The sequence below is a fragment of the Chiloscyllium plagiosum genome, chromosome 38 (assembly GCF_004010195.1).
Source record: "Chiloscyllium plagiosum isolate BGI_BamShark_2017 chromosome 38, ASM401019v2, whole genome shotgun sequence".
In the NCBI taxonomy this organism is placed as follows: domain Eukaryota; kingdom Metazoa; phylum Chordata; class Chondrichthyes; order Orectolobiformes; family Hemiscylliidae; genus Chiloscyllium; species Chiloscyllium plagiosum.
In genome coordinates this window covers 2,352,852-2,376,458 of record NC_057747.1, presented here as the reverse complement: position 1 = coordinate 2,376,458, position 23,607 = coordinate 2,352,852, and the positions used below count along the sequence as shown (strand labels likewise).

The following is a 23,607-nucleotide window of genomic DNA, read 5'->3' as shown; positions in this document are numbered from 1 at the left end:
ATGCCATTTTGCAGCATTTGGTTCATAGCCTTCTTTGCTTGGCATCACAAGTGCACTCAGAGAAACTAAGGACTGCAGATGCTGGAGCTTAGAGTCGAGAGTGTGGTGCTGGAAAAGCACAGCAGGTCAGGCAGCGTCTGAGCAGCAGGAGAATCAATGTTTCAGACATAAGCCCTTCATCAGGAATGAGGCTTGTGGGCCGTGAGGGCTGAAAGATAAACGGGAGCAGGGTGGAGTTGGGGGGTAGGTAGGTGAGAATGCAAAGGTAGATGAAGGTGAGGGAGAAGCTGATAGGTCAGAGAAGAGGGTGGAGCAGATAGATAGGAAAGGTGATGGACAGGTCGGGGGGCGGTGCCGTGTTGGAGGCTTGGGACTGGGATTTCAAGTGCACATCTAACTACTGCAATAAAAATAAACATCAGGCCAACTAATGTCCTTTAGGGAAGGAAATTTGCCATCCTTCCTTCTTAAATATTGTGAGGGCTTCCCTTACAGGCTGTGAGTTCCAGATTCCCACTATCTCTTGGGTGGAAAGATTTTTCCTCATATCCTCTCTAAACCTCCTGCCCGTTGTCTTAAATCTATGCCATCTCCACCCTTTTTATTCATCAATTCCTCCATTCCTTCCTGTCTACCCTAACAATGCCCCTCATAATTTGATACTCCTCAGTCATGTCCCCCCTTCAGTCTCCTCTGCTCCAAGGGAAACAACCCCAGTCTGTCCAATCTCTCTTCATAACTATTATTCTCACTTGCGTTTGCTGGTGATAGGTGAGACATAGGCCAAAAAAACCCCAGCAAACTTGGTTCATGTAGTAAATCTTTTTCAAGTTTAAAATTACTTCTAATCAACCTGTTCCGACACATTATGGCACACATCTGAGGGAGACAGGACTTGAACATGTCAGCCCAGCGGTGGGGATACCTGGTACTGCACCCTTAATTTCCATTATCATTCAGGAGATTTTTGTGCCACTAGCTAGGGCAGCATTCCTAATTGATTTATGGTTCAACTAAATTGCCATGGGTCTGGAGTCACATGTAGGCCCGACAAGGTAAGGATGGCAGATTTCCTTCCCAAAAGGACATTAGTGGGCCTGATGTTTATTTTTATTGCAGTAGTTACATTTTGATTGAGTCATAGAGTCATAAAGTCTAACAGCACGCCAACACTGACCAAAATGTCCATCCACACTAACCTCATTTCCCTGCACTTGGCCCATATCCTTCTAATCCTTTCCTATCTGTGTATTTGTCCAGATGCCTGTTAAATGTTGTTAATGTATGCACCTCAATCACTTCTCCTGGGAGCTCATTCCATACGTGTACCACCCTCTGTGGAAACAAAATACCCCTCAGATTCCCTTTTATTCATTCCCCTCTCACCTTAAATGGATGTTCTCTAGTCCTTGATTCCCCAACCATGGGAAAAAGACTGATTGCATTCACCCTATCCATGGCTCTCATGATCCCTCCTCGTATTCTACACTCTAAAGAAAAAAGACTCAGCTTGTCTAACCTCTCCCTTTCACTCAGACCCTTGAATCCAGGCAACATCCTTGTAAATTTCTTCTGCACTCTTTCCAGTTTAATAACATCCTTCCTATAACAAGGTGACCATAACTGAACACAATACTCCAAGTGCAACTTCACCAACATCCTGTACAATTGCAACATAACTTCCCAACTTCTATACTCAGTGCCCTGACTGATGAAGGCCAATGTGCCAAAAGCCGCCTTCACTGCCCTGTCTACCTGGGACTCCACTTTCAGAGAACCTTGACCCTGAACTCCCCGTTTCCTCTGTTCCACTACACTCCTTAAGGCACTACCATTCACCATGAAACTCCTATCTTGATTTGACTTTCCAAAGTGCAAGGCCTCACAATTATCTACATTAAACTCTATTTGCCATTTATTGGCCCACTTCCTCAGCTGATCAAGGACCTGAGGCAATTTCTGAAAACCTTACTCACTGTCCACGTTACCGCCTATTTTAGTGTCATCTGCAAACTTATTCATCATACCTTGTGACATTCTTATCCAAGATGTGGAGATGCCAGTGTTGGACTGGGGAGGACAAAGTTAACAATCACACAACACCAGGTTTTAGTCCAGTGGTTTTATTTGGAAGTGCTAGCCTTCAGAGCACTGCTCCTTCATCAGGTAGATGTGAAAGAACTGCGTGGTGAATATGCAGTGCTCTGAAAACTAGCACTTCCAAATAAATCTGTTGGGCTAAACCTGGTGTTGTGTGATTTTTAACATTCTCGTCCATACCATTGATATAGATAACAAACAGCAATGGGCCCAACAATGACCCGTGAGGCACTCCACTAGTCACAGGCCTCCAGTCCAACAAACATCCTTCCATTATTACCCTCTGCTTCCTACCATCAAGCCAATTGTGTATCTAATTTGTCAGCTCACTTTGGATTCCATGCGATCTAACCTTCCATAGCAGCCGACCATGTGGAACCGAATCAAAGACTTTACTGAAATCCATACAGAATACATCCTCATCAACCCTCCCGGTCACTTCATCAAAGAACTCTAACAAATTTGTGAGGCATGATCTCCCACATACAAAGCCATGCTGACTACTCCTAATCAAATTCTGCCTTTCCAAATGCATGTATATCTTATCCCTCAGAATCTTCTCAAGTCACTTATCTACCCCAGATGTTAAGGTCTATAGTTCCCAGGTTTTCTTTGCAGCCCTTTTTGAATAAGGGTAGAACATTCGCAACCCTCCAGTCTTTCGGGACCTTGCCCTTGGCTAACGATGATGCAAAAATATCAGCCAGGGCCCCCACAATTTCCTCTCTAGTGTTTTGCAGTGTCTTTGGATATATCTGGTCAGGACCAGGAGATTTATCAACCTTCATGCATTCTAATACATCCACCACCTCCTCTACCGTGATATGGATTGTCCCAAGACATTACCGCTAACTTCCCTAAGTTCCCAAGTCTTCATGTCTTTCTCCATGGTAAACCCTGAGGACAAATATTCAACCTCGCCCATCTCCTAAGGTTCTACAAATACATGTCCACTTTGGTCCTTGAGGGGCCCTATTCTCTTTCTAGTTATTCTTTTTTGTTTAATATATTAAAAGAACCTCATTGGATTCACCCTAATCTTCTCAGGCAAGACTATCCCATGCCTCTTTTCTGCCCTCCTGATTTCCTTCTTCAGTAACCTCCTCTAGAAACCTTCAGAGATTCCCTTGATCCCACCTGCCTGTACCTTTTCCTTTTTTCTAGTCAAAGCCTCAATATCTCTTGTCGTCCAGGGTTCCCTATTCCTCCCAACCTTGCCCTTCACCCTCACAGGAACATACAGACTTTGAGCTTTAGCTATCTCAGTTTTAAAGGCCTCCCACTTGGTGAAGGCCCCTTTGCCTGTAAACAAACTACTCCAATCAACCCCTGCAAGCTCCTGTCTAATTCCACCAAAATTCACCTAGCCCCAATTTAGATCTTGAATCTGTGGACCAGTTTTGTTCCTCTCCATAACTATTTTAAAATTAATAGAACTATGGTGTTCCCCCACTGTCACCTCCATCATCTGTCCTGCCCTATTTCCCAAGACTCTTCTTGAGTAGGATCCTCTATATATTGCTTGAGGAAACTTTCCTGAACGCTCTTAACAAATTCCACCCCATCTAAGCCCTTAACGCTCTGGCAATCCCACTACATGCTAGGAAAATTAAAATCCCCCTACTATGCCAACCCTATTGCTCCTGCAAGTCTCCCCAGTCTCCCTGTATATTTGTTCCTCTAATTTTCATTGACTATTTGGGGGCCTGTAGTATAACCCCAATAACATCACATCCTCTTCTTATTTCTTAGCTCCACCCACAAAGTCTCCCTGAATGATCCCTCAGTTATTTCATCTCTGATTGCTGCTGTGAGGCTCACCTTCATCAAAAATGCAACACCTCCTCCCCTCTTTCCAACATCTCTGTCTTGCTCAAAGCATCTATACCCTGGCACATTAAGCTGACAGTCCTGCCCCTCCCTTAGCCATGTTTCTATAATGGCTATAATATCCCAGTCCCGTGTACCCATCCATGTCCTGAGCTCATCGGCCTTACCTGTCAGCCCTCTTGCATTGAAACAAATGCATTTTAAGAGGCATTCCTCACTCTCTGTCGTGTACCAGCCTAACCTGTCTCCTCAACTTACTATTTCTGATTACTCTATCTCTTTCCAGCCTTGCTCCTGCCTCCCTGCTATTCATATCCCCCCCCCCCCCCCCCCACCCCAACCCCCCCGCCAATCTAGTTTAAATCCTCCTTTGTAGCACTAGCAAACCTGCCCGGAAAAGATACTGGTCGCCCTCCAGTTCAGGTGCAGCCAGTTCCTCTTGAACAGGTCACCTCTGTCCCAGAAAAGATCCCAATGATCTAAAATTCTGAAACCCTGCCCTCTGCACCAATTCTCAGTCATATGTTTATGAACACTTTCACTATTATCCTTATTTAACTTGCAGGTTGTTTTCACATACCTTTTTATCACTTCTTAGTCTTCTCCTTGTGTTTTTTGATACTTTTCCTTGTCCCATTAGTGTTTCAGCATTTCCTCTTCCATTCTACTCCTGCCTGCCCATTTCCAGGTGCCTTTGATGGCCTGAGTTTTCAGGATTTCAGTGGGAGCAGCAGGAGAGGCACAGAGAGGACAGGCAGAGTGGGTGTTGTTCCCCAGGTATTTAAATTAATCGAACAATGGCAGCATAAACAGCCTAAGGTTTTCAAAGTAATAAAACCAGTTAAGCCGGAAGCTCAGAGGGTGGAAGATTTGCAAAAATATGCATTTTAAATTTGCAAGTCCACAAATGTAGCATGGTTCAGACAAAGCGCTCATCCCTTTCAAAAGTGTTTTTTAAATGGAGATGCTGAACACAAATGCAGCTGAATGTGTGTGTGTATTTGTGCCCGTGGGATTAAATCGACAGACGCCAATTGTTAAAATCACTTTATGCTTACTGTTTTCCAAACTTCAAAAAACATGCCAAGCTGAGAGAGAAAGGGGAGAGAAAAAAAGAGGTGAACAAATTGATTTCTGGATTGGAAACAAAGGCTCTATCTGTCTCTGTGCCTCCCCAGAGTGCAGTGGACTAGATTTAGATTACATTACAGTGTGGAAACAGGCCCTTCAGCCCAACAAGTCTACACCGACACGCAACCCACCCATACCCCTACATTTACCCCTTACCTAACACTACGGGCAATTTAGCATGGCCAATTTACCTGACCTGCACATCTTTGGACTGTGGGAGGAAACCGGAGCACCAGGAGGAAACCCACGCAGACATGGGGAGAATGTGCAAACTCCACACAGTCAGTCGCCTGAGGCGGGAATTGAACCCGGGTCTCTGGCGCTGTGAGGCAGCAGTGCTAACCACTGTGCCACTGTGCCCCCCAGTAGTGGATGCTAGGACACCGAGTAAATTTAAGAAGAAGACAGGCAGATTTTTAAGCAGTAACGGGCTAAAAGGGTTTTTGGGAGCGGGTAGGAAAATGGAGTTCAGCTAGGCCATGATCATATCGAAAATAATAGAGATGGGCAGAGGGGATGAATGGTTAGTACTGCTCCTCGTTCTTATGTTCCACTCTCTCAGTTTCCTGTTACCTCAGACTAGGGATGTCCTGCTGTCAGAATTCAACTTGCTTTAATTTGAAAATCTAATGAGCCCAGTCTGATTTTTAAAATGATAAATGCCTTGGATTTTGAAAGCAAAGTGTCTCTAACAGACAGAGAGGAGGAATGGTTAGGGCAGAAGAGTTGGACAGGTTGAAGCTAAAAGGGCTGTCCCTGCTCTTCCACTGCCATCAGCTAGCTAGAGGAATTGTGGATGTGCCACATCAAGACCCTGTCTCATTGGGACTGAGTCTCATCAGGATTATGTCTCATTAGCGGTCAGTTACAAAGTAATCACGTTTCTAGATTTGTGATTTAGAACCTGACCTAAAAATTGGGAAAGGTAAATTCAAATTTTACTGTGGCAGCCAGGCAGGAGTTCCATGTTAAAAAACCTTGATTAATATAATACTAGAATAACCTGCTGTCGACCAGAAAATTGGCAAACACCAGATTATAGAAAGGCCTAACGTGCTTGTTATAGTTGGGACCAGTTCAGCTGAAAACTGCTGGTTTAACTCGTTCCAGTAGAGACCTGTTTAACAGACTCTGTTGGTGTTTGGCTCCAAATAACCCCAAATGATCCAAGTTCAAGTGATCATCTGCAGCTGGACGTCACTAACTGATTCATTCATAAGGAGAGAAATTTAAATTGTCTGCTGCATTATGTTCATGTCGTTCTTGTGACATTCAGCTTTGCAGGGGATAAAATTACGGCCCCTCGGCCTAGTTGGACAAGTTGAGCAGTAAACCATTTCCACAGGATTGGCAGCTTTGGAAAAACCAGTTCCAGTATTATACAGGCCTAAAGAAGCAGCAGCGATACTTGTCACTGTCAGGTGGACATTCAGCCTTTGGAGCCTGTTCAAACATTGATTGGATTGTGGTTGATGTGTACCTCAACTCTATTTACCTACCACTGTTCCATCTCTTTTGCTATCTTTCCCTCATTAAAAAAATCTCTCAAAATTCAGTTCTGATATAAGGTCATCAACCTGAAATATTGAGGAAGACTTTAAACCATGAACAAAGGCAGTCCTGGGGTTGGAGAAGTTATAAAAATGTTAAAATATCTGAAACTTGATGTTCAACCTGTCCACTTAGCAGATTCAATGGAGAAGCAATCTGCTCTCATTCAGAGACGAGCTGCTTCTTTAAATATTCGCGCACATTAACCACACTAAACTCACCCTTACTTGGCCAACTATACCTAACAGATTTTGGTGAACCCAGTGGCCGAAGGGCACAAGGTTTGTTTCTCACGATAGGTTGAGTTAATCTTTTCACCCACCCTATACTCTGACTCTTTCAGTACATCTCTCCTTGACCTTTCCAATCTCCCGCTGGCCCAATGGGCACTGATCTTCCCTCAACCCTGACCTTGCATCTTTCTTCTCAATCTTCCTTCCCCGAACCTTCACTGCCTTTATGATCCTTCCTCCTCCTTCATACCCTCTCTCCTCTCAATCTCAGCCCAGCTACAGCCTGACACCAAAGGCCCACTTGCCAGATCTCAATCTCTCTGCCTGGAGTGGGGAAAATAAGAGCATAAGACCATAGGAGCAGAAGCTAGGTCTTTGGGGACAATGGGTCTGCTCTGCCATTTGATTATGGCTGTTAGTTTTTTCAACCACAATTCCCGCTTTCTCCCTGTAACTTTTGATTTCCTTGGCAACCAAGAAATTATTTATCTCTACCTTAAATATACTTAATGGCCTGACCTCCACAGCCCTCTGCAGCAATGAATTCCACAGATTCACCACTCTCTGGCGAAAGACGTTTCTCCATATCTCTGTTTAGATTAGATTAGATTACTTACAGTGTGGAAACAGGCCCTTCGGCCCAACAAGTCCACACCGACGCGTAACCCACCCATTCCCGTACATTTACCCCTTTTACCTAACACTACAGGCAATTTAGCATGGCCAATTCATCTGACCTGCACATCTTTGGACTGTGGGAGGAAACCGGAGCACCCGGAGGAAGCCTACGCAGACACGGGGAGAATGTGCAAACTCCACACAGTCAGTCGCCTGAGTCGGGAATTGAACCCGGGTCTCTGGCGCTGTGAGGCAGCAGTGCTAACCACTGTGCCACCATGCCGCCCATCTCTGTTCTAAAGGGTCTTCCCTTTACTCTAAAGGCTGTGCCCTCGGATCTTTGTCTCTCCTGCAATTGAAACATTTTCCCAACATCCACTCTGTGTTCGAATGCAGAACAGAAACAGTGAAATTCAGCAGGACCCTTGTGATACCCTGTCTTAGGGGTTTCCTGATCCTAACCTGAACCCTGATACTCCCCAACCTCAGCCCCAGCTCAAAGGTAAGATCAGAGCCAACTCTATTTCCTCTACAGTTCTTCTTGAACCTGCAGAGCGTTTTCCAGAACCTTCAGTGTTTAAAATGAAAATCTCTTGATCTCAAACTTGAAATCTGAACCCCACCCTTCAACGGCTAAACCCTTTTCAGCGACGGAGAGTCTCGATAGTCCGCAAACTTTGTGAAGATGTGCCCTCTAATTCCACAAATAAAAGGCCTAGATTTCAAGCCTCTTTGTGCAATGTTCTTTCTCTTGTAGAAATTATAATTGTGTATTAAAGATACTGTAATTAATAGACACTAGTCATATTAAATGTATGATAATTTTAAACACCAGTGACCCTTTTTGAGTGATTCAGAAAGGACTGCACTCACTCCATTCTAGGGGTGTTTTATGCCACTGAACTTGAACTAAAAGTGAGGAAAGTGAATTAAGATTGTAGAACAAAGGAAGTCTAATCTTAAAATGGTTTGATATACTGCAAATATGATTTGTGGGGTCCTCATGGATCATGAAAGAAGTCCATTTTTAACTTAAATCTTCTTGCTTGTTAAAAATAGGACTAAAGTAGAAGATTTCTTCTAAATGTGATACGGTAATCATGCAGTTTATATCTTGGGTCCACAATAGCTGTGTTGTACTTGCACAATAATTAGAGGCTATTCCGGCCACCACTTCTGTGTTGGTGTTTGCCTTTTAATTGGAATTACCAGCTGTATATGTAATACTGTAGATTGCCCTAACTGGAAATCAGAGACCAAGAATCTTCACATCATAAGATTGCAGGACTGTAAAAGATGATTGTCCCAAAGAGGCCGGACTTTGTAATGATTGGCATGACATTCCTGGGGTGAGAAACAGTGGCTATGATCATTACCTAGCCCTGAAGTCAACTCCTGTGGAAAACAGTCAGTTTCAAAATAAGGGGCTGCCCAGTTCTGAGGAACGGTCACTGGTCCCAAAACGTTAACTCTGATTTCTCTCCTCAGATGCTGCCAGACCTGCTGAGCTTTTCCAGTAAGTTCTGTTTCTGTTTTTGGTTGCCCAATTAAGGCAAATTGAAGAGTTTTCTTTTGAGGATTGGGAGTATTTGGTGGGAGCAAGACCTTTGAATCTTTTTAAGGCTGAGGCAGGTAGCTTCTTGGTAAACAAGGGGATGAAATGTATCACAGATAGCAAACCAAAAGTAACAGGGAATGAGCTATAACATATGTTTTGCTAACATGAATTCATTATAACACAATTGAAGAATTGGGGACACTGTTTCTAAAGCATGAAGTTTTAAAGTGCGTATTGGTTATTACGCGATTCTGGCCCCATTAGTTTCAGTGGTGCTGCTATTAAACAACTTTCGTATAATAGGGATTGCACAGGACCATACTACTGCGGTATAGCAGAACTGACTACTCCGCTCTGCCATGATTTTATTGAATGGAAAAAACAGCCTTCAGGGGCCAATTGGATATTTCCAATTTTAATTTGGATGTTTGTATGTACAAATGTCCTCTTAATTGGCCTGGATTTGGCTCTACAGTCTAATTTTGATTTGATTTGATTTGATTTAATTTATTTTTGTCACATGTACTAGGTACAGTGAAAAGGTTTGTTTTGCGTGCAGTACAGGCAGGTCATACCATACAAAGCTTGGTTGGGTAATAGAACAGAGTGAGGAATACAATGTTATGGCTGCACAGAAGGTCCACAACCAGTGAGGTCAACATTAAATTTGAAATTTGAGAGCTCCGGTCAGAAGTCTCATGACAGCAGGGAAGAAGCTGTTCTTGACTCTGTCAGCCCATGTGTTTAAGCTTTTATATCTTCTGCCCAACAGAAGAGGTTGGAAGAGATTGTAACTGGGGTGAGAGGAGTCTTTAATGATGCTGGCCGCCTTCCCGAGACAGTCAAAGGTATAGATGGAGTCAATGGATGGAGGTTGGCTTGTGCGATGGACTGGGCTGTGTTCGTAACTCCACATAATTGGTTAAGATCCTGGGCAGAGCAGTTGACATAGCAAATAGTGAGTGCATCTGGATAGAATGCTTTCTATGGTGCATCTATACAAATCGGTCAGACTCTTTATGGACATGCCAAACCTCCTTAGTCTCCTGAGGACGTAGAGGCATTATTGTGCTTTCTTGACCATTGCATCAACGTGGATGGACCAGAACAGGCTGTTAATTAAGGCCATGTGGATGGTTTCCCATCCAGAGGACAGATCAGAGGATTTCCAGCAGCAGGCTGCAGTGGAGGGTAACTGCGACAGAGGGCATTTCAACATGGCAATACTCTCTCGCCAATACTGGAGGGGCTGGATAGTGGCACACTGGTGTCACAGACCAGATACTCATTCTCATTCTCAGGAGTCACTGGTTCAAATCCTATCGTGTCAGCTGGTAGAGTTTAAATTCAATAAGATCCGAATTTGAAATCTAGTTGAAATTACAGACATCATCCATTGTTGGAAAAACATATGCTGTCCTTAACAAGTCTGGTGGCTCAGTGGTTAGCACTACTGCCTCACAGCACCAGGGACCTGAGTTCAATTCCCACCTCAGGCAACTGTCTGTGTGAAGTTTCCACATTCTCCCCTTGTCTGCATGGGTTTCCTCCGTGTGCTCCGGTTTCCTCCCACAGTCCAAAGATGTGCAGGTTAGGTGAATTGGCCATGCAAAATTGCCTGTAGTCTTAGGTGTATTAGTCAGGGGTAAATATAGGGGGTGGGTTTCTCTTCGGAGGGTCAGTAGGGACTTGTTGGGCCGAAGGGCCTGGTTCCACACTGTAGGGAATCTAATCTAATCTAAGGCAACGTGGTGGACTATTCACACAAACTGTTGTTGACCACCTTCAGAACTGGTCTCACAAGCCACTCAGTTCGAGACTAGTTAGGGATGGGTTACAAATGATGGCAAACACTAAGAGATCAACAAAATGCAATGTGCAGATATGGGAGGGGGTCAGGACATAGGTCCCTGCGGTAGCATGGTCTGTAGCTTGGAGGTAGTAAGGACTGCAGATGCTGGAAAGTCGGAGTCGATAAAATGTGGAGCTGGAAAACTCACAGCAAGTCAAGCAGCATTAGATGAGCAGGAGAGTCGATGTTTCAGGCAGGACTCTTCAGCAGGACTGATGTTGTGGTCCATATCTTGTCCTGTATCTGGGCCTATGTAAAACATTATGAGGCCTAACTGAGGAGCATCACCCTTCCCAACCCAGTGACTGGGAGACTATCTCCTTCCCAATTTCCCCGCCACCCCTGAAGGTTTATTAGATTTAATTGACCTCAGCAGACTCCTGTGGGCAGCATGGTGGCTCTGCTGCCTCACAGCACCAGAGACCCAGGTTCGATTCCAGCCTTGGGCAACTGTGTGCATATTCTCCCCATGTCTGCATGGGTTTCCTCTGGGTTCTCCGGTTTCCTCCCAGATGTGCAGGTTAGATCGATCGGCCATGGGACATTGCGCAGGCTAGGTGGGTTAGCCATGGGAAATGCAGGGTTGCAGGGATAGGGTGGGGTGCCCTTTGAAGAGTCAGTGTGGGCTCGATGCCAAATAGCCTGCCTCCATGTTGTTGGGATTCCATAGCTGTGAACTATGTCAGATGCCTGCAAACAATGGAGTGGGGTGACTAATCCTCAAAATGATGGGGCTATGTTTAGTTCCTGGCTGCCCTCAGTCCTCAGGGAGCAAAACATCACTTTCCAAAGGAGAGATTTACAAAAAGAATGAATTAATTTTAAGTGACAGTTTTGACTCGATTTTCAGAATGTGTTCCACAAAGATTTTCTGTAAGTAAGCTGCTGCAGACCCAATAGCATGCTTGCAGAGATTAAAAGATTGGAAATTGAGCAGTTTAAGGGAGCAATCTTGGTCGAAGTCACAGGAGCCAAATGGCTGCCCTAACTTGAACAGACCCAACACAATTACTGTGGACATTTACAGCAAATGCCTCCCTTCAGTTGGAAGTGTTACCTCTTTGTAGGAGCAAGTCGTACCCCAGAGATCGGAACAGATAATCGAGGCTGATACTCCAATGCAGGACGGAGTGCTGCTTTCCAGAGGTGCTGGCTTCACTACAGATCCTACATGAAGCCATAGCTGTTCTCTCAGGTGAGTCAAACAGATCCCACAGCCACTATTCAGAGGAACACAGTTCTACAACATCAAGATGGCGGAGTTTGGCTCCTGAGACGGGGCTCATTCATTCCGACTGCTTTTCGTTTCCATTTTTCTCATTTTCTGTCTTTTTTCTTCTTCTTTCCTTTCCTTAGCTCTTCTCCTGAGCCTGGACAGCATTGGTAATGGCAAATAGAGATGGAATCCCAACATAGAATCACTACAGTGTGGAAACAGGCCATTTAGCCCAACAAGTCCACAACGACCCTCCAAACAGTATCCCCCCCAGACCCATTCCTCTACCTTATTACTCTACATTTGCCCCTGACTAATGCACCTAACCTACATATTCCTGAACACTATGGGCAACTTAAGTATGGCCAATTCACCTAACCTGCACATCTTTGGATTGTGGGAGGAAACTGGAGCACTCAGAGGAAACCCATGCAGACATGGGGAGAATGTGCAAACTCCACACAGACAGTCATCTGAGGTGGGAAACAAACTGTCCCTGATGCTGTGAGGCAGCAGCGCTAACCACTGAGTCACCGTGCTGCCCCACGTAGGCCCAGCACAGGCTTGAGTGAGCCCAGTGTGGACTCGAGTGGACCACTACTTACTTTCCAGGGTGGACATGAGGCGTGGCATTGGCATCGGTGGCTGCTACATTAGCAATGGTGACATTAGCGAGGTAGCCCCAGCCACGAGAGATGGCACCTGAGGATGGTCATTTGTTGGGTCTGGTACTGGCGGTGGTGAGGTGGTGGTGGAAGGGTATCACAGCGACATGGACAAGTTGAGATGCCACGCTGCTGTTGGTGGGTCCACTGCAGGCAGCAGTGAGAATTGGCCCAGCAGGGAAAGGTGGTGCCTGGAGAATGGTGACTTCAATATTGGCTGGGTCCAGTGTCGACGACGGTGAGGCATTGAAGGACAGATAGCAGCGCAGGACTGACAGATTCTCTTTAAGCTACATTTTTTAACTTTATTTTCTTATTCTTAAAGCTATTCAAAATGTCAGTGGGTCGTGGCAACAGTGGAAATGCTTTTCGCTGTATTTCACTGTTTCTCACACTGTAAGATACATGTGACAATAAATCATTCCATGCTCAGTTGTGCTCTTGCTGAAATTTATGCATCCCAAGCAGCATCAGTTAGTTTGATAAATGGTTTATTATCATATTGGTATTGGTGGCACTCGCTCCATGCAAATTAGCTCCGTGATTCAGTACGTTACTCCAGAGGTTACACTTCAAAAGTATTGCACTGCCTATGCAACATACTGAGATTTTTGAAAGATTTGAGATAAGTTCTATCTTCTGTCAGACCAATCACTTCGTGTTACAGCACCTCTCTGTGCTGGGGCCATGTTTTTCAATTTCAAAATAACATCATTTTCCCTTTCCAAATGGCCTATTGCAAAATCATTCTGAGAATTCAGAGCTGACTGAGCAGGTGACTGTGAACATTGAGATGACAAATTGAGTCATTAAGTTGGCGAAATATCAGGCAATCCAACAGTTTGTGAAGAGGCCGTCGAAAGAAAATCAAATCATTGTCACACTTGAGTTCCATTTATATCTCACACCAAATGCAGTGGGACACCTTCAGTGTGCCTCCAATATTCAGGACATCTGTTACAAATTAGGCAAAGTTTTTCAATGTTTCTTCTGTTAACCCAAACCATCTCCAAAATAGAATTCACAGACCAAATGCTGCATAGGTCAAACTCTTTACAGACCTGGTGTGGAGGTGCCAGTGTTGGACTGGGTTGGACAAGGTCAAAAAGCACACGACACCAGGTTGCAGTCCAACAGATTTATTTGAAAACACTAGCTTTTGGAGCTTCACTAAGGAGTCTCTTTACAGTCAAACTCTTCACAGGCCATTTGCCTCACAATTTGAACTCTTCACTAAGGACCTAAGGATATGGGGTAGGCCATTTAGGCCTGAGATGAGGAGAATTTTTTTCATCCAGAGGGAGCAGATTGGAAGGGCTGATCTCTTGCTCCTCCTCCTAGCTTTTATGTTCTTCTATTATGTCTGGAGTGAGCACAAAGGTGACACTGGAAACCTGAAGATTAGATTAGATTAGATTCCCTACAGTGTGGACAGGCTCTTCAGCCCAACAAGTCCATATCGACCCTCCGAAGAGTAACCCACCCAGACCTGTTTCCCTCTGACTAATGCATCTAACACTACGGGCAATTTAGCACGGCCAATTCACCTGACCTGCACATCTTTGGATTGTGGGAGAAAACCGGAGCACCCGGAGGAAACCCACGCAGACACGGGGAGAATGTGCAAACTCCACACATACAGTTGCCTGAGGCTGGAATTGAACCTGGGTCCCTGGCACTGTGAGGCAGCAGTGCTAACCACTGAGCCACTGTGCTGTATTAATGTCATGAGACACTCCCCTTCCACAATATATTGCATAATATGTTGCTTCTCCATGTGCAACTGGGAGTAGCAGATGAGCCATAAGCACTGCGTGTTTGGACAAGACAAATTTCTGCTTGCTCCAGTCAGCTCCATGGCTTCTTCCTCGAAAGACGTTCGGATCCTAATGTCGCATATTACTCCCGGGTCTGAGTGAATTTGTATTTATTCCCCTGTAGGTAAACTGCAGCATTCCAAGATATGGCGATGGGCTCAGAAGTAGCTTCTCAGAATTCTCAGCTACAGATTTTCCTATGGCTCTCCACCCTGGAGGCTCCCAGCCTGTATTCCTGATGAAGGGCTTTTGCCCGAAACGCCGATTTTCCTGCTCCTCAGATGCTGCCTGAACAGCTGTGCCTTTCTAGCACCACTCTAATCTTGACTCTGGTTTCCAGCAGTTTCGGCCTCTGTCTTTACTGGCAGGAGGAATCTGCTGTGGTGTTTTGAACAGTTAAAGCTGTTAAATGCACAATCTTCTTGCTCTGGGAGAATTAGCATTGCTTACAAAAATGGCAAGTGTCATGCCATCTGTGTGATTGAGACATCTCTTGACCTCACCAAAACCAGACACCTTTTACTTTTGTCTCTTTCCTCTCCAATTCCTTGCTGAAAGTCTATTACATCCCCCACCATTTCTTGTTCTCAAGAAAGCTCAAACACCAGTGGGTGCATTCTTCTTCAGTGTTTTCCACATTGCTTTAATCACCAGGCACAACAGTGAGACACACTACCATAGTCGTGCAACACTCAGAGCTATAAGTAGCTCACACATACTCAGCCCACACAGCATTTCGGATACAGATGCTTGCCACTTCACCTCCTTGTGCTTGCTGTCTGCAGTCACAGACTGTGCTCGAGACTGTGACTTCAAGTCGGCCCTGGCACACAGCCTGGCAAAGCACCAGCAGCTCATTCAGCCTTTTTCAGCAATGCAGCCAGTGGTCTGTGCTGCTACCTCAGTCCAGGCCACCTCCGATGGGTGGGCTAGCCCCCTGCTACCATCCTGGGGAAAGGGAACATTGCCCTTTGTCCAATAGCCTGGAAAACCTCCAGCAAAATGTTGTTAAACCATGGGGCCCCTGTCAGTCATGGCTGCACATTCTCCAGCGGCAAGGGGAGGGTGTGAGCAAGGTGGGGAGGAGGGGGTTGGTAAACATCGTATATCTAAGACAGAGGTGAGGAGGGAATTTCTCCTTTCACAGAGTTGTGAATCTGTGGAACTCTTTACCATGCAGGGCTGTTGAGGCTGGGTCATTAAGAATATTCAAGGCTGCCAGAGTGATTTTCAATCAGTGAGGGAAACATGGAGTTGAGGCTTATCAGATCAGCCATGAATGGGGAAGCAGACTCGATGGGCTGAATGACCTATCCTTACTCCTTTAAATTATATGCCGATTCCCTCCAGCAAGTGGAAATCCCATTCAGAGAGTCTGCTAGGGTCCTTGTGTTCAACTGTCTGGAGTGGGAAGTGAAAGCAACACATTCAGGTTCAGAAGTGAGAGTGCTCCCAACTGAGCCATGGCTGACACCAGCCCGACACAGCCTGTTAGTGATGACAAGCCTTCTCATTTTCCCTCTAATTCTTTCATAAATTAGGTCAGGTGAATTGGCCATTCCAAATTGCTCATACTGTTAGGTGCATTAGTCAGAGGGAAATGGGTCTGGGTGGGTTACTCTTCGGAGGGTCAGTGTGGACTTGTTGGGCCGAAGGGCCTGTTTCCACACTGTAGGGAATCTAATCCATGACCTTAATGTCCCAGCTGCCAGAGGGAATCTTTTCTCTCATTTGTTTAGGAACAGGAGTAGGCCATTTGGCCCTTTGAACCTCATCTGTCATTCAATCTGATCATGGCTGATCGCCCAGCTCAGTCCCTTGTTCCTGCTTTCGCCCCAAAGCCTTTGATCCATTTAAGCCTAAGAACTATATCTAACTCCTTGAAAATGTTCAATATTTTGGCATCAACAATTTTCTGTGGCACAGAATACTGACCCGTCACAATCACTTCCTACCTGCACTCACCTATCGCCTTCCGGCCGACCTTCCCCCTAGCCCGACCGCCCCATTTATCTCTCAACCCCCCCTTCCCCTTCCACATTCCTGATGAAGGGCTTATGCCCAAAACGTCGACTCTGAACGCAGATTCAAGACCAGCATCTTTCCTGCTGTTATCAGACTTTTGAACGGAACTCTCAAATGTTAATTCTGATTTCTCACTGCACCTTCATTGCAGTTATAACACTGCATTCTTTTTTGCTACCCCAATGCACATTGTATGCTATGATCTGCTTGTATAGCACGCAAAACAACACTTTTCACTGCATCTTGGTATCTTGGTACAACAATCATACAAACTTGTAAGACCTTCATTTCACAGCTGCAATGACAAAAAGTGATTAAGCTGGAAAAGTTCATAACTGTGTACACAGCCCAGCGTGCTTCCTTCACCTTTATTCAAAGAGTAACTCAGGACTGGAACAAACTTGCACAAATCTTAATCATCATGTCATCTAAGGATTAATTTAAGGAAAATCTGTTGGACTTTTTTAATGAATTCAATCATCTGTCCATCTCACTGCCCAGCTCCCTGAAAAACCCACACCAAGAATCAGAACACAATGGAGAATTCAAAATTGGAGTGCCACTAAGGATATGGTATGAACGCTGAAGGAGGTGACTAGATTAGCTTAGATTCTCTACAGTGCGGTAACAAGCCCTTCGGCCCAACCAGTCCACACCGACCCTCAGTAAGAGTAATCCACACAGACCCATTTCCCTCTGACTAGCACCTAGAACTATGGGCAATTTAACCTGCATACTTTTGTACTGTGGGAGGAAACCGGAGCACCCTGAGAAAACCCACACAGACATGGGAAGAATGTGCAAACTCCACACAGACAGCTGCCCAAGGCTGGAATTGAACCTGGGACCCCGGTGCTGTGAGGCAGCAGTGCTAACCACTGAGCCATTATGCCGCCCCAGCAGGGACTCTGGACTCTGTCAATCCATAAGAATTTCTGCAGGATGGGAATAAATTTAACAAGCTCACCAAGTAAGACAAGGTTAGATGCCCTGACCCTCATACAGATTCTTTATCTGGATAATCTCCTTCCTTCAGGACCTAGAAAAGTCAGAGGTAAATGTGGGAGTTCAAGGTTTGACCCAGAGTGTAGGGACTCCAATCTCTCCCATGAAAGCAAAGATGTTGGATGATCATCATCACACTCTCATGAGGTCACCAAGAAACATCTCAGAACCTTGAATGCAAGATCAAGGAATCAGATCTATCTATGCTAATGTTGATTGTCAGTCCCTCCATTACTTTTCCACTCAACCTCAGTAAGCTCTGAACCCACTGAGATCTCTGTGCTCCTCCAATTCTGATCTCTTGTACATCTCCAACTTTCATTGTTCCATTAGGCTGGCCTTGCCTTCCAAGATTTCTTTTTAAACAACCAGTTCAGAAATGTTATGGTACACCCCTGGAGCAGGTGGGACTTCTGATTCAAAGTATGACATTACCATAGTGGGCGATATGGTGGCTCAGTGGCTAGCACTGCTGCCTCATAGCACCAGGGACCCGGCTTCGATTGCCACCTCGCGCGACAGTCTGCGTGGAGTTTGCACGTTCTCCCCATGTCTGCGTGGGATTCCAATAGGTGCTCTGTTTTTCTCCCACAGTCCAAAGATATGGAGGTTAGGTGGATTGGCCATGCTAAATTATTCATAGTGTCCAGCGATATACAGGCTAGGTGGATTAGCCATGGGAAATGTAGGCTTACCTGAGGGTGAGTCTGGGTGGGATACTCTTTGGAGGGTCAGTGTGGACTCAATGAGCCAGATGGCCTGCTTCCACACTGTAGGGATTCTACATACAAGAGCTCCCTTCAATTGTCTAGACACTAAGTAATGTACGTTTCTCTGCTTATTTATCTCTGCTTCCTCCTTCAAGATACTCCTTCAACATATCTTTCTGAGCAATGTTTTGGTTACTTGCTCTTAATATCTGCTTCTGTTGCATGAGCATTAGGTGATGGTGTTGTGATAGATCTCCTAGACGAGTAACCCAGGTTAATGTTCTGGGGACAAGGGTTTAAATGCAATTAATAAGTCTGAAATAGAAAATTAGCTTCAGTGATGGTGAAACTATCATCTTTTGCTGTAAAAACCCATCTGGTTCACTAATGTATTTCAGGGAAGGAAATCTGCCGTCCTTAACTGGTCTGGCCTACATGCGACTCCAGAGCCATCGCAATAGGGTTGAAGCTGAACTGCATTTCTACAACGGCCTAATGTGACAGCCATGAAAAAATAAATTTGGTTCAATCCTTATTTGTGACACCTTTTCATTCCCTTCTGTGCTGCTATACACTGAGCAATTCTGTAATGATATGTAAAAGGAGCTTGAACTCCTTTTACATGTGCCATTGTAGTAATGCTGAGTGTCAGGCCTGTATGTAGTGTCCCAGGTACACAGCCTCACTTCAGACACCAACTCTCCACATTCAGGTGGCTACAATAGATTTATTTCTTCTCCAACGCATTGGAACACTGAAGCAGACAATATGCAGAATGAGCCAACACATCCTCCTGAATGTCAAACAGCGTTACCGTGGCTACACCACAACATGAAGGAAATTAGTTGCCTTTATCTTTCTGTCTCAAGTTTTTTTTCAACTTGTCCATTTGTCAATGAGCAATATGACCTTGACCATGAGCTGATGGAGTAAAACAGCAACATGTTGCCCCTCTCTGTAACCTTAGCAATCTCTCAGGAATACCTTCTGTTTCCAACAGATTGCACACTGGATCGCCAGTATTCCCTACGTGCTGTCAATTAAATCCACTTACCTACAGGCAGCTGGTACTTATCCCTTTTCTAATCGTTAAATTAAACATCATGTTGATTTACCTGTAAACTAATTCTGAGGCTATTGCCAACGACTGTTTCAAGTGCCATCTGTTGAGGAACTAACGTACAGCTGCTTGCAACATTTTCCTCCTCACCTTCACCCAGCCACAGGCTTTCAACACTTCCCTTCACAACCATCGCATCAAAGAGCAATTTTGATAATTGATCATTTTCATAAGGTTCACTTACACCTCCCACCTGCATCCACTCTTTCTGAGACAACACACTCCAGAAGCTGAGATTGCCAGTGCATCTGCTCATCTGTGAGTCCCGATCGATGCAACTGGCTATTTGACTGTGGAAGGTGGCCTCACCTAATGTCCACTCACTCGTGTTCCAGCAGTCAATAAGGAGGTCCATCCCTGGGTGAATTTTCAGCCTCTAGCCCAGTGAATAACTGCAGAGGCCCACTGCTAGTGCCCAGACAGAGCTCAGTGAGCTTGATACTGGCCAACAACCAGGTCTTGTGCCAACTTGCCCACCAACTCCAGCCAATGATACGTGCCACACTGTTGAAGGAGCAGGGCAGAACTTAATAGAAGACAATAGTAACGTCCTTAGTTCTGTACACTGTCATGAGATGAACAAGGTAAACATCCACAATCACCTGTGCCTCAAAGTTTTCTAATTTCCCATACCTGTTCTCCTCTTGTTGCTGAACTCAGATTGTCCAAAAGGGGAAAGAGGCAAACTCCATCAAATGGGGATTTTAACACATTCAATTCCCAGTCTTTAACAGCAGCAAGCAAGTGACTTCAAATATTTATCAGCTCTCACAAATTATTTAGGCAAGTCACAGGTGTAGGTTTACTCAGTGAATGTGGTGCTGCATTATCTCCTGCTGCACATATCAAATACCAAATTGCACAAAGAGCTCTTAGCCTCTCTGTGTAAACCTGTGAGCAGATCAAGGTTAGGGGAAATGAGGTGCCTGCCTCACCTCAAAACTCTCAGTTAGGGATATCTCGCCCCCTCAGAAACACATTCCAGAGGGCTGCCTAAAAGCTGTTCCAAGGGAAAGAAAATTGTTGCTTGGTAGCACAGAGCTGAGTATTACTGAGAGAGGCAACATCCAAAGTTTTACATCTTGCACTCATCACGACAGAATCGCAAGAATACCATTATTCAATCAGCACCGTGTGAGAGAAGGCTGCTAAATCATGAACTCTAACTGGCAGAGGTATTGCCATGGAGAGTGCACCAGGAAATAGTTCAACAAAGAACAAAGAACAATGCAGCACAGGAACAGGCCCTTCGGCCCTCCAAGCCTGCACCAACACATTTTGCCCTTCCACATTAATACTGTCTTCACCTATGGGATTCGTAACACTCTATTCCCTTCCTATTCATATATTCGTCCAGGTGTTTCTTGAATGCTTCCACCCCCTCCTCTGGCAGTGTGTTCCAGGCACTCATCACCCTTTGTGTGAAAAACTTGCTTCGCACATCTCTTTTAAACTTCCCCTTGCACCTTGAGCCTGTATCACCTAGTACTTGACCCCTACACCCTGGAAAAAGCCTTATACCTTCCATTCTATCCACGTTGTTCACAATCTTATAAACTTCTATCAGGTCACCCGTCTACCCTCTGCGTTCCAGTGAAGACAAATCCAAATGAAGTAGACATAGCCCTGAAGTTAAATCAATAAGAGCAAATGTAGATGTTAAAATAAATGCTGAAGGTTCTCAGTTCAGATTTCCAACTTTTCTCGTATTAGTGTCGCATTGTTGTAGGGTCAATACTGAGGGAGTTCTACTGCACTATCAGAGGGATTTTTCTTCTGTATTCATTCATGGGGTGTAGACGTCACTAGCTAGAAATGCCAAAAGGGCAGTTAAGAATCAGCCACATGTAGGCCAGACCAGTTAAGGATTCCAGTTTCTCTCCGTAAAGGATATTAGTGAACGAGATAGGTTTTTCCAATATTCAATTCATGGTCATCATCAGACTCTTAATGAGAGATTTTTTTAAAAATTCAATTTCCACTATCTCCCACAGTGGAGTTCAAATCCAGGCCCTCAGAATATTAGCTAGATCTTTGGATTACAGTCCAGTAATAATACCACGAGACCATCGCCTCCCCCTGGATTGTACTAAAGGAGTACTGCCTAGGGGTTAATGCTGAGGGAGGACTGTAATTGCACTGTCGTAAGTTCAGTAATGAGGGAGCATTATACTGGGGAGTGATGGCACTGTTGGAACATTCAGTACGTTCAGACTCCTGGACTGTCAGAGAAACAGAACTGAGGGATGCTGCACTGTCAGAGGCTGAGTACTAAGGAAACTGTGCTTTGGGGAGTACTGCACTGTCAGAGGTTGAGTACTAAAGAACCCATGGACTGGGGAATACTGCACTGTCAGAGGCTGAGTACTAAGGAAAAGGTGCATTGGACGGTAGAACATAGAACATAGAACATTACAGCGCAGTACAGGCCCTTCGGCCCTAGATATTGTGCTGACCTGTGGAACTAATCTGAAGCCCATTTAACCTACACTATTCCATTATCGTCCATATGTGTATCCAATGACCATTTATATGCCCTTAAAATTGACGAGTTTACAATTGTTACAGGCAGTGTGTTCCATGCCCCTACTACTCTCTGAGTAAAGAAACTACCTCTGCCATCTGTCCTGTATCTAACACCCTCAATTTAAAACTATGTCCTCTCATGTTAGCCACCACCATCCGAGGAAAGTCTCTCAAGGTCCACCCTATCTAACCCTCTGATTATCTTGTATGTCTCAATTAAGTCACCTCTCAATCTTCTCTCTAGTGAAAACAGCCTCAAGCCCCTCAGCCATTCCTCATAAGACCTTCCCTCTATACCAGGCAACAACCTAGTAAATCTGCTTTGAACCCTTTCCAATGCTTCCAAATCCTTCCTATAATGCGGTGACCAGAACAGTACGCAATATTCCAAGTGTAGCTGCACCAGAGTTTTGTACAGCTGTAGCATAACCTTGTGGCTCCAAAACTCAATCCCTCTACCAATAAAAGCTAACACACCGTATGCCTTCTTAACAACCCTATCAACCTGGGTGGCAACTTTCAGGGATCTATGTACATGGACACCAAGATCTCTCTGCTAATCTACACTACCAAGAATCTTACCATTAGCCCAGTACTCTTTATTCCTGTTTCTCCTTCCAAAGTGAATCACCTCATACTTTTCCACATTAAACTCCATTTTCCACCTCTCAGCGCAGCTCTGCAGCTTATCTATGTCCCTCTGTAACCTGCAACATCTTTCCGCACTGTCCAAAATTCCACCAACCTTAGTGTCATCCGCAAATTTACTAACCAATCCTTCTACGCCCTCATCTAGGTCGTTTATAAAAATGACAAACAGCAGTGGCCCCAGAATAGATCCTTGTGGCACACTACTAGTAACTGAACTCCAGGATGAACATTTCCCATCAACCACCACACTCTGTCTTCTTTCAGCTAGCCAATGTTTTATCCAAATCGCTAAATCACCCTCAATCCCATGCCTCCGTATTTTCTGCAATAGCCTACCGTGGGGAACCTTATCAAACGTCTTCCTGAAATCCATTTATACCACGCTTGACCGCTTTACCCTCATCCGCCTGTTTGGTCACCTTCTCAAAGGACTCAATAAGGTTTGTGAGGCACGACCTGCCCTTCACGAAACCATCTTGACTATCCCTAATCAACTTATTCCTCTCTAGATAATTATAAATCCTATCTCTTATAACCTTTTCCAATACTTTACCCACAACCAAAGTAAGAATCACTATAATTACCAGGATTGTCTCTACTCCCCTTCTTGAACAGTACTGCACTGTCAGAATGCGAGTACTGAAGTGGAGCACTGTACTGGGAAATGCTAACCTGTCCGAGAGTTAGCACTGAGGAATGCTGCATTGTTGGGAGGTGAGTACTGAGGAACCTATGCACTGGGGAGTGTTGCAGTGTTGAGGTCAGTACTGAAGAAGAGCTACACTCGGGAGTGCTGCACCATCAGAGGCTCAGCACTGAGGGAGAGCACTATACTAGAGAATGCATACTATCAGAGAGTTAGCACATAGGAATGCTGCATTGTTGAAGGGAAGTATGAAAAGGATGCATCGTTAACATATTGTCTTTTGGATGAATAGTTGAAAATAGGCCCTGGGTAGCACCTGAATGTAGCACATGAAGTCAAAGGACTGTCGAGAG

At 44.9% G+C, this 23,607-nt stretch overlaps 1 protein-coding gene across 1 annotated transcript in view; it reads right to left on the bottom strand.

The window, feature by feature from the left end:
• LOC122541720 overlaps positions 1–23,607 on the bottom strand; it is a 195,831-nt gene that overhangs the window by 156,825 nt on the left and 15,399 nt on the right. The window contains exon 2 of the mRNA XM_043678608.1: positions 4,511–4,744. Coding sequence (XP_043534543.1) covers positions 4,511–4,567 — 57 coding nt within the window. The 5' untranslated portion in view covers positions 4,568–4,744. The remainder of the gene's footprint in view (positions 1–4,510; positions 4,745–23,607) is intronic.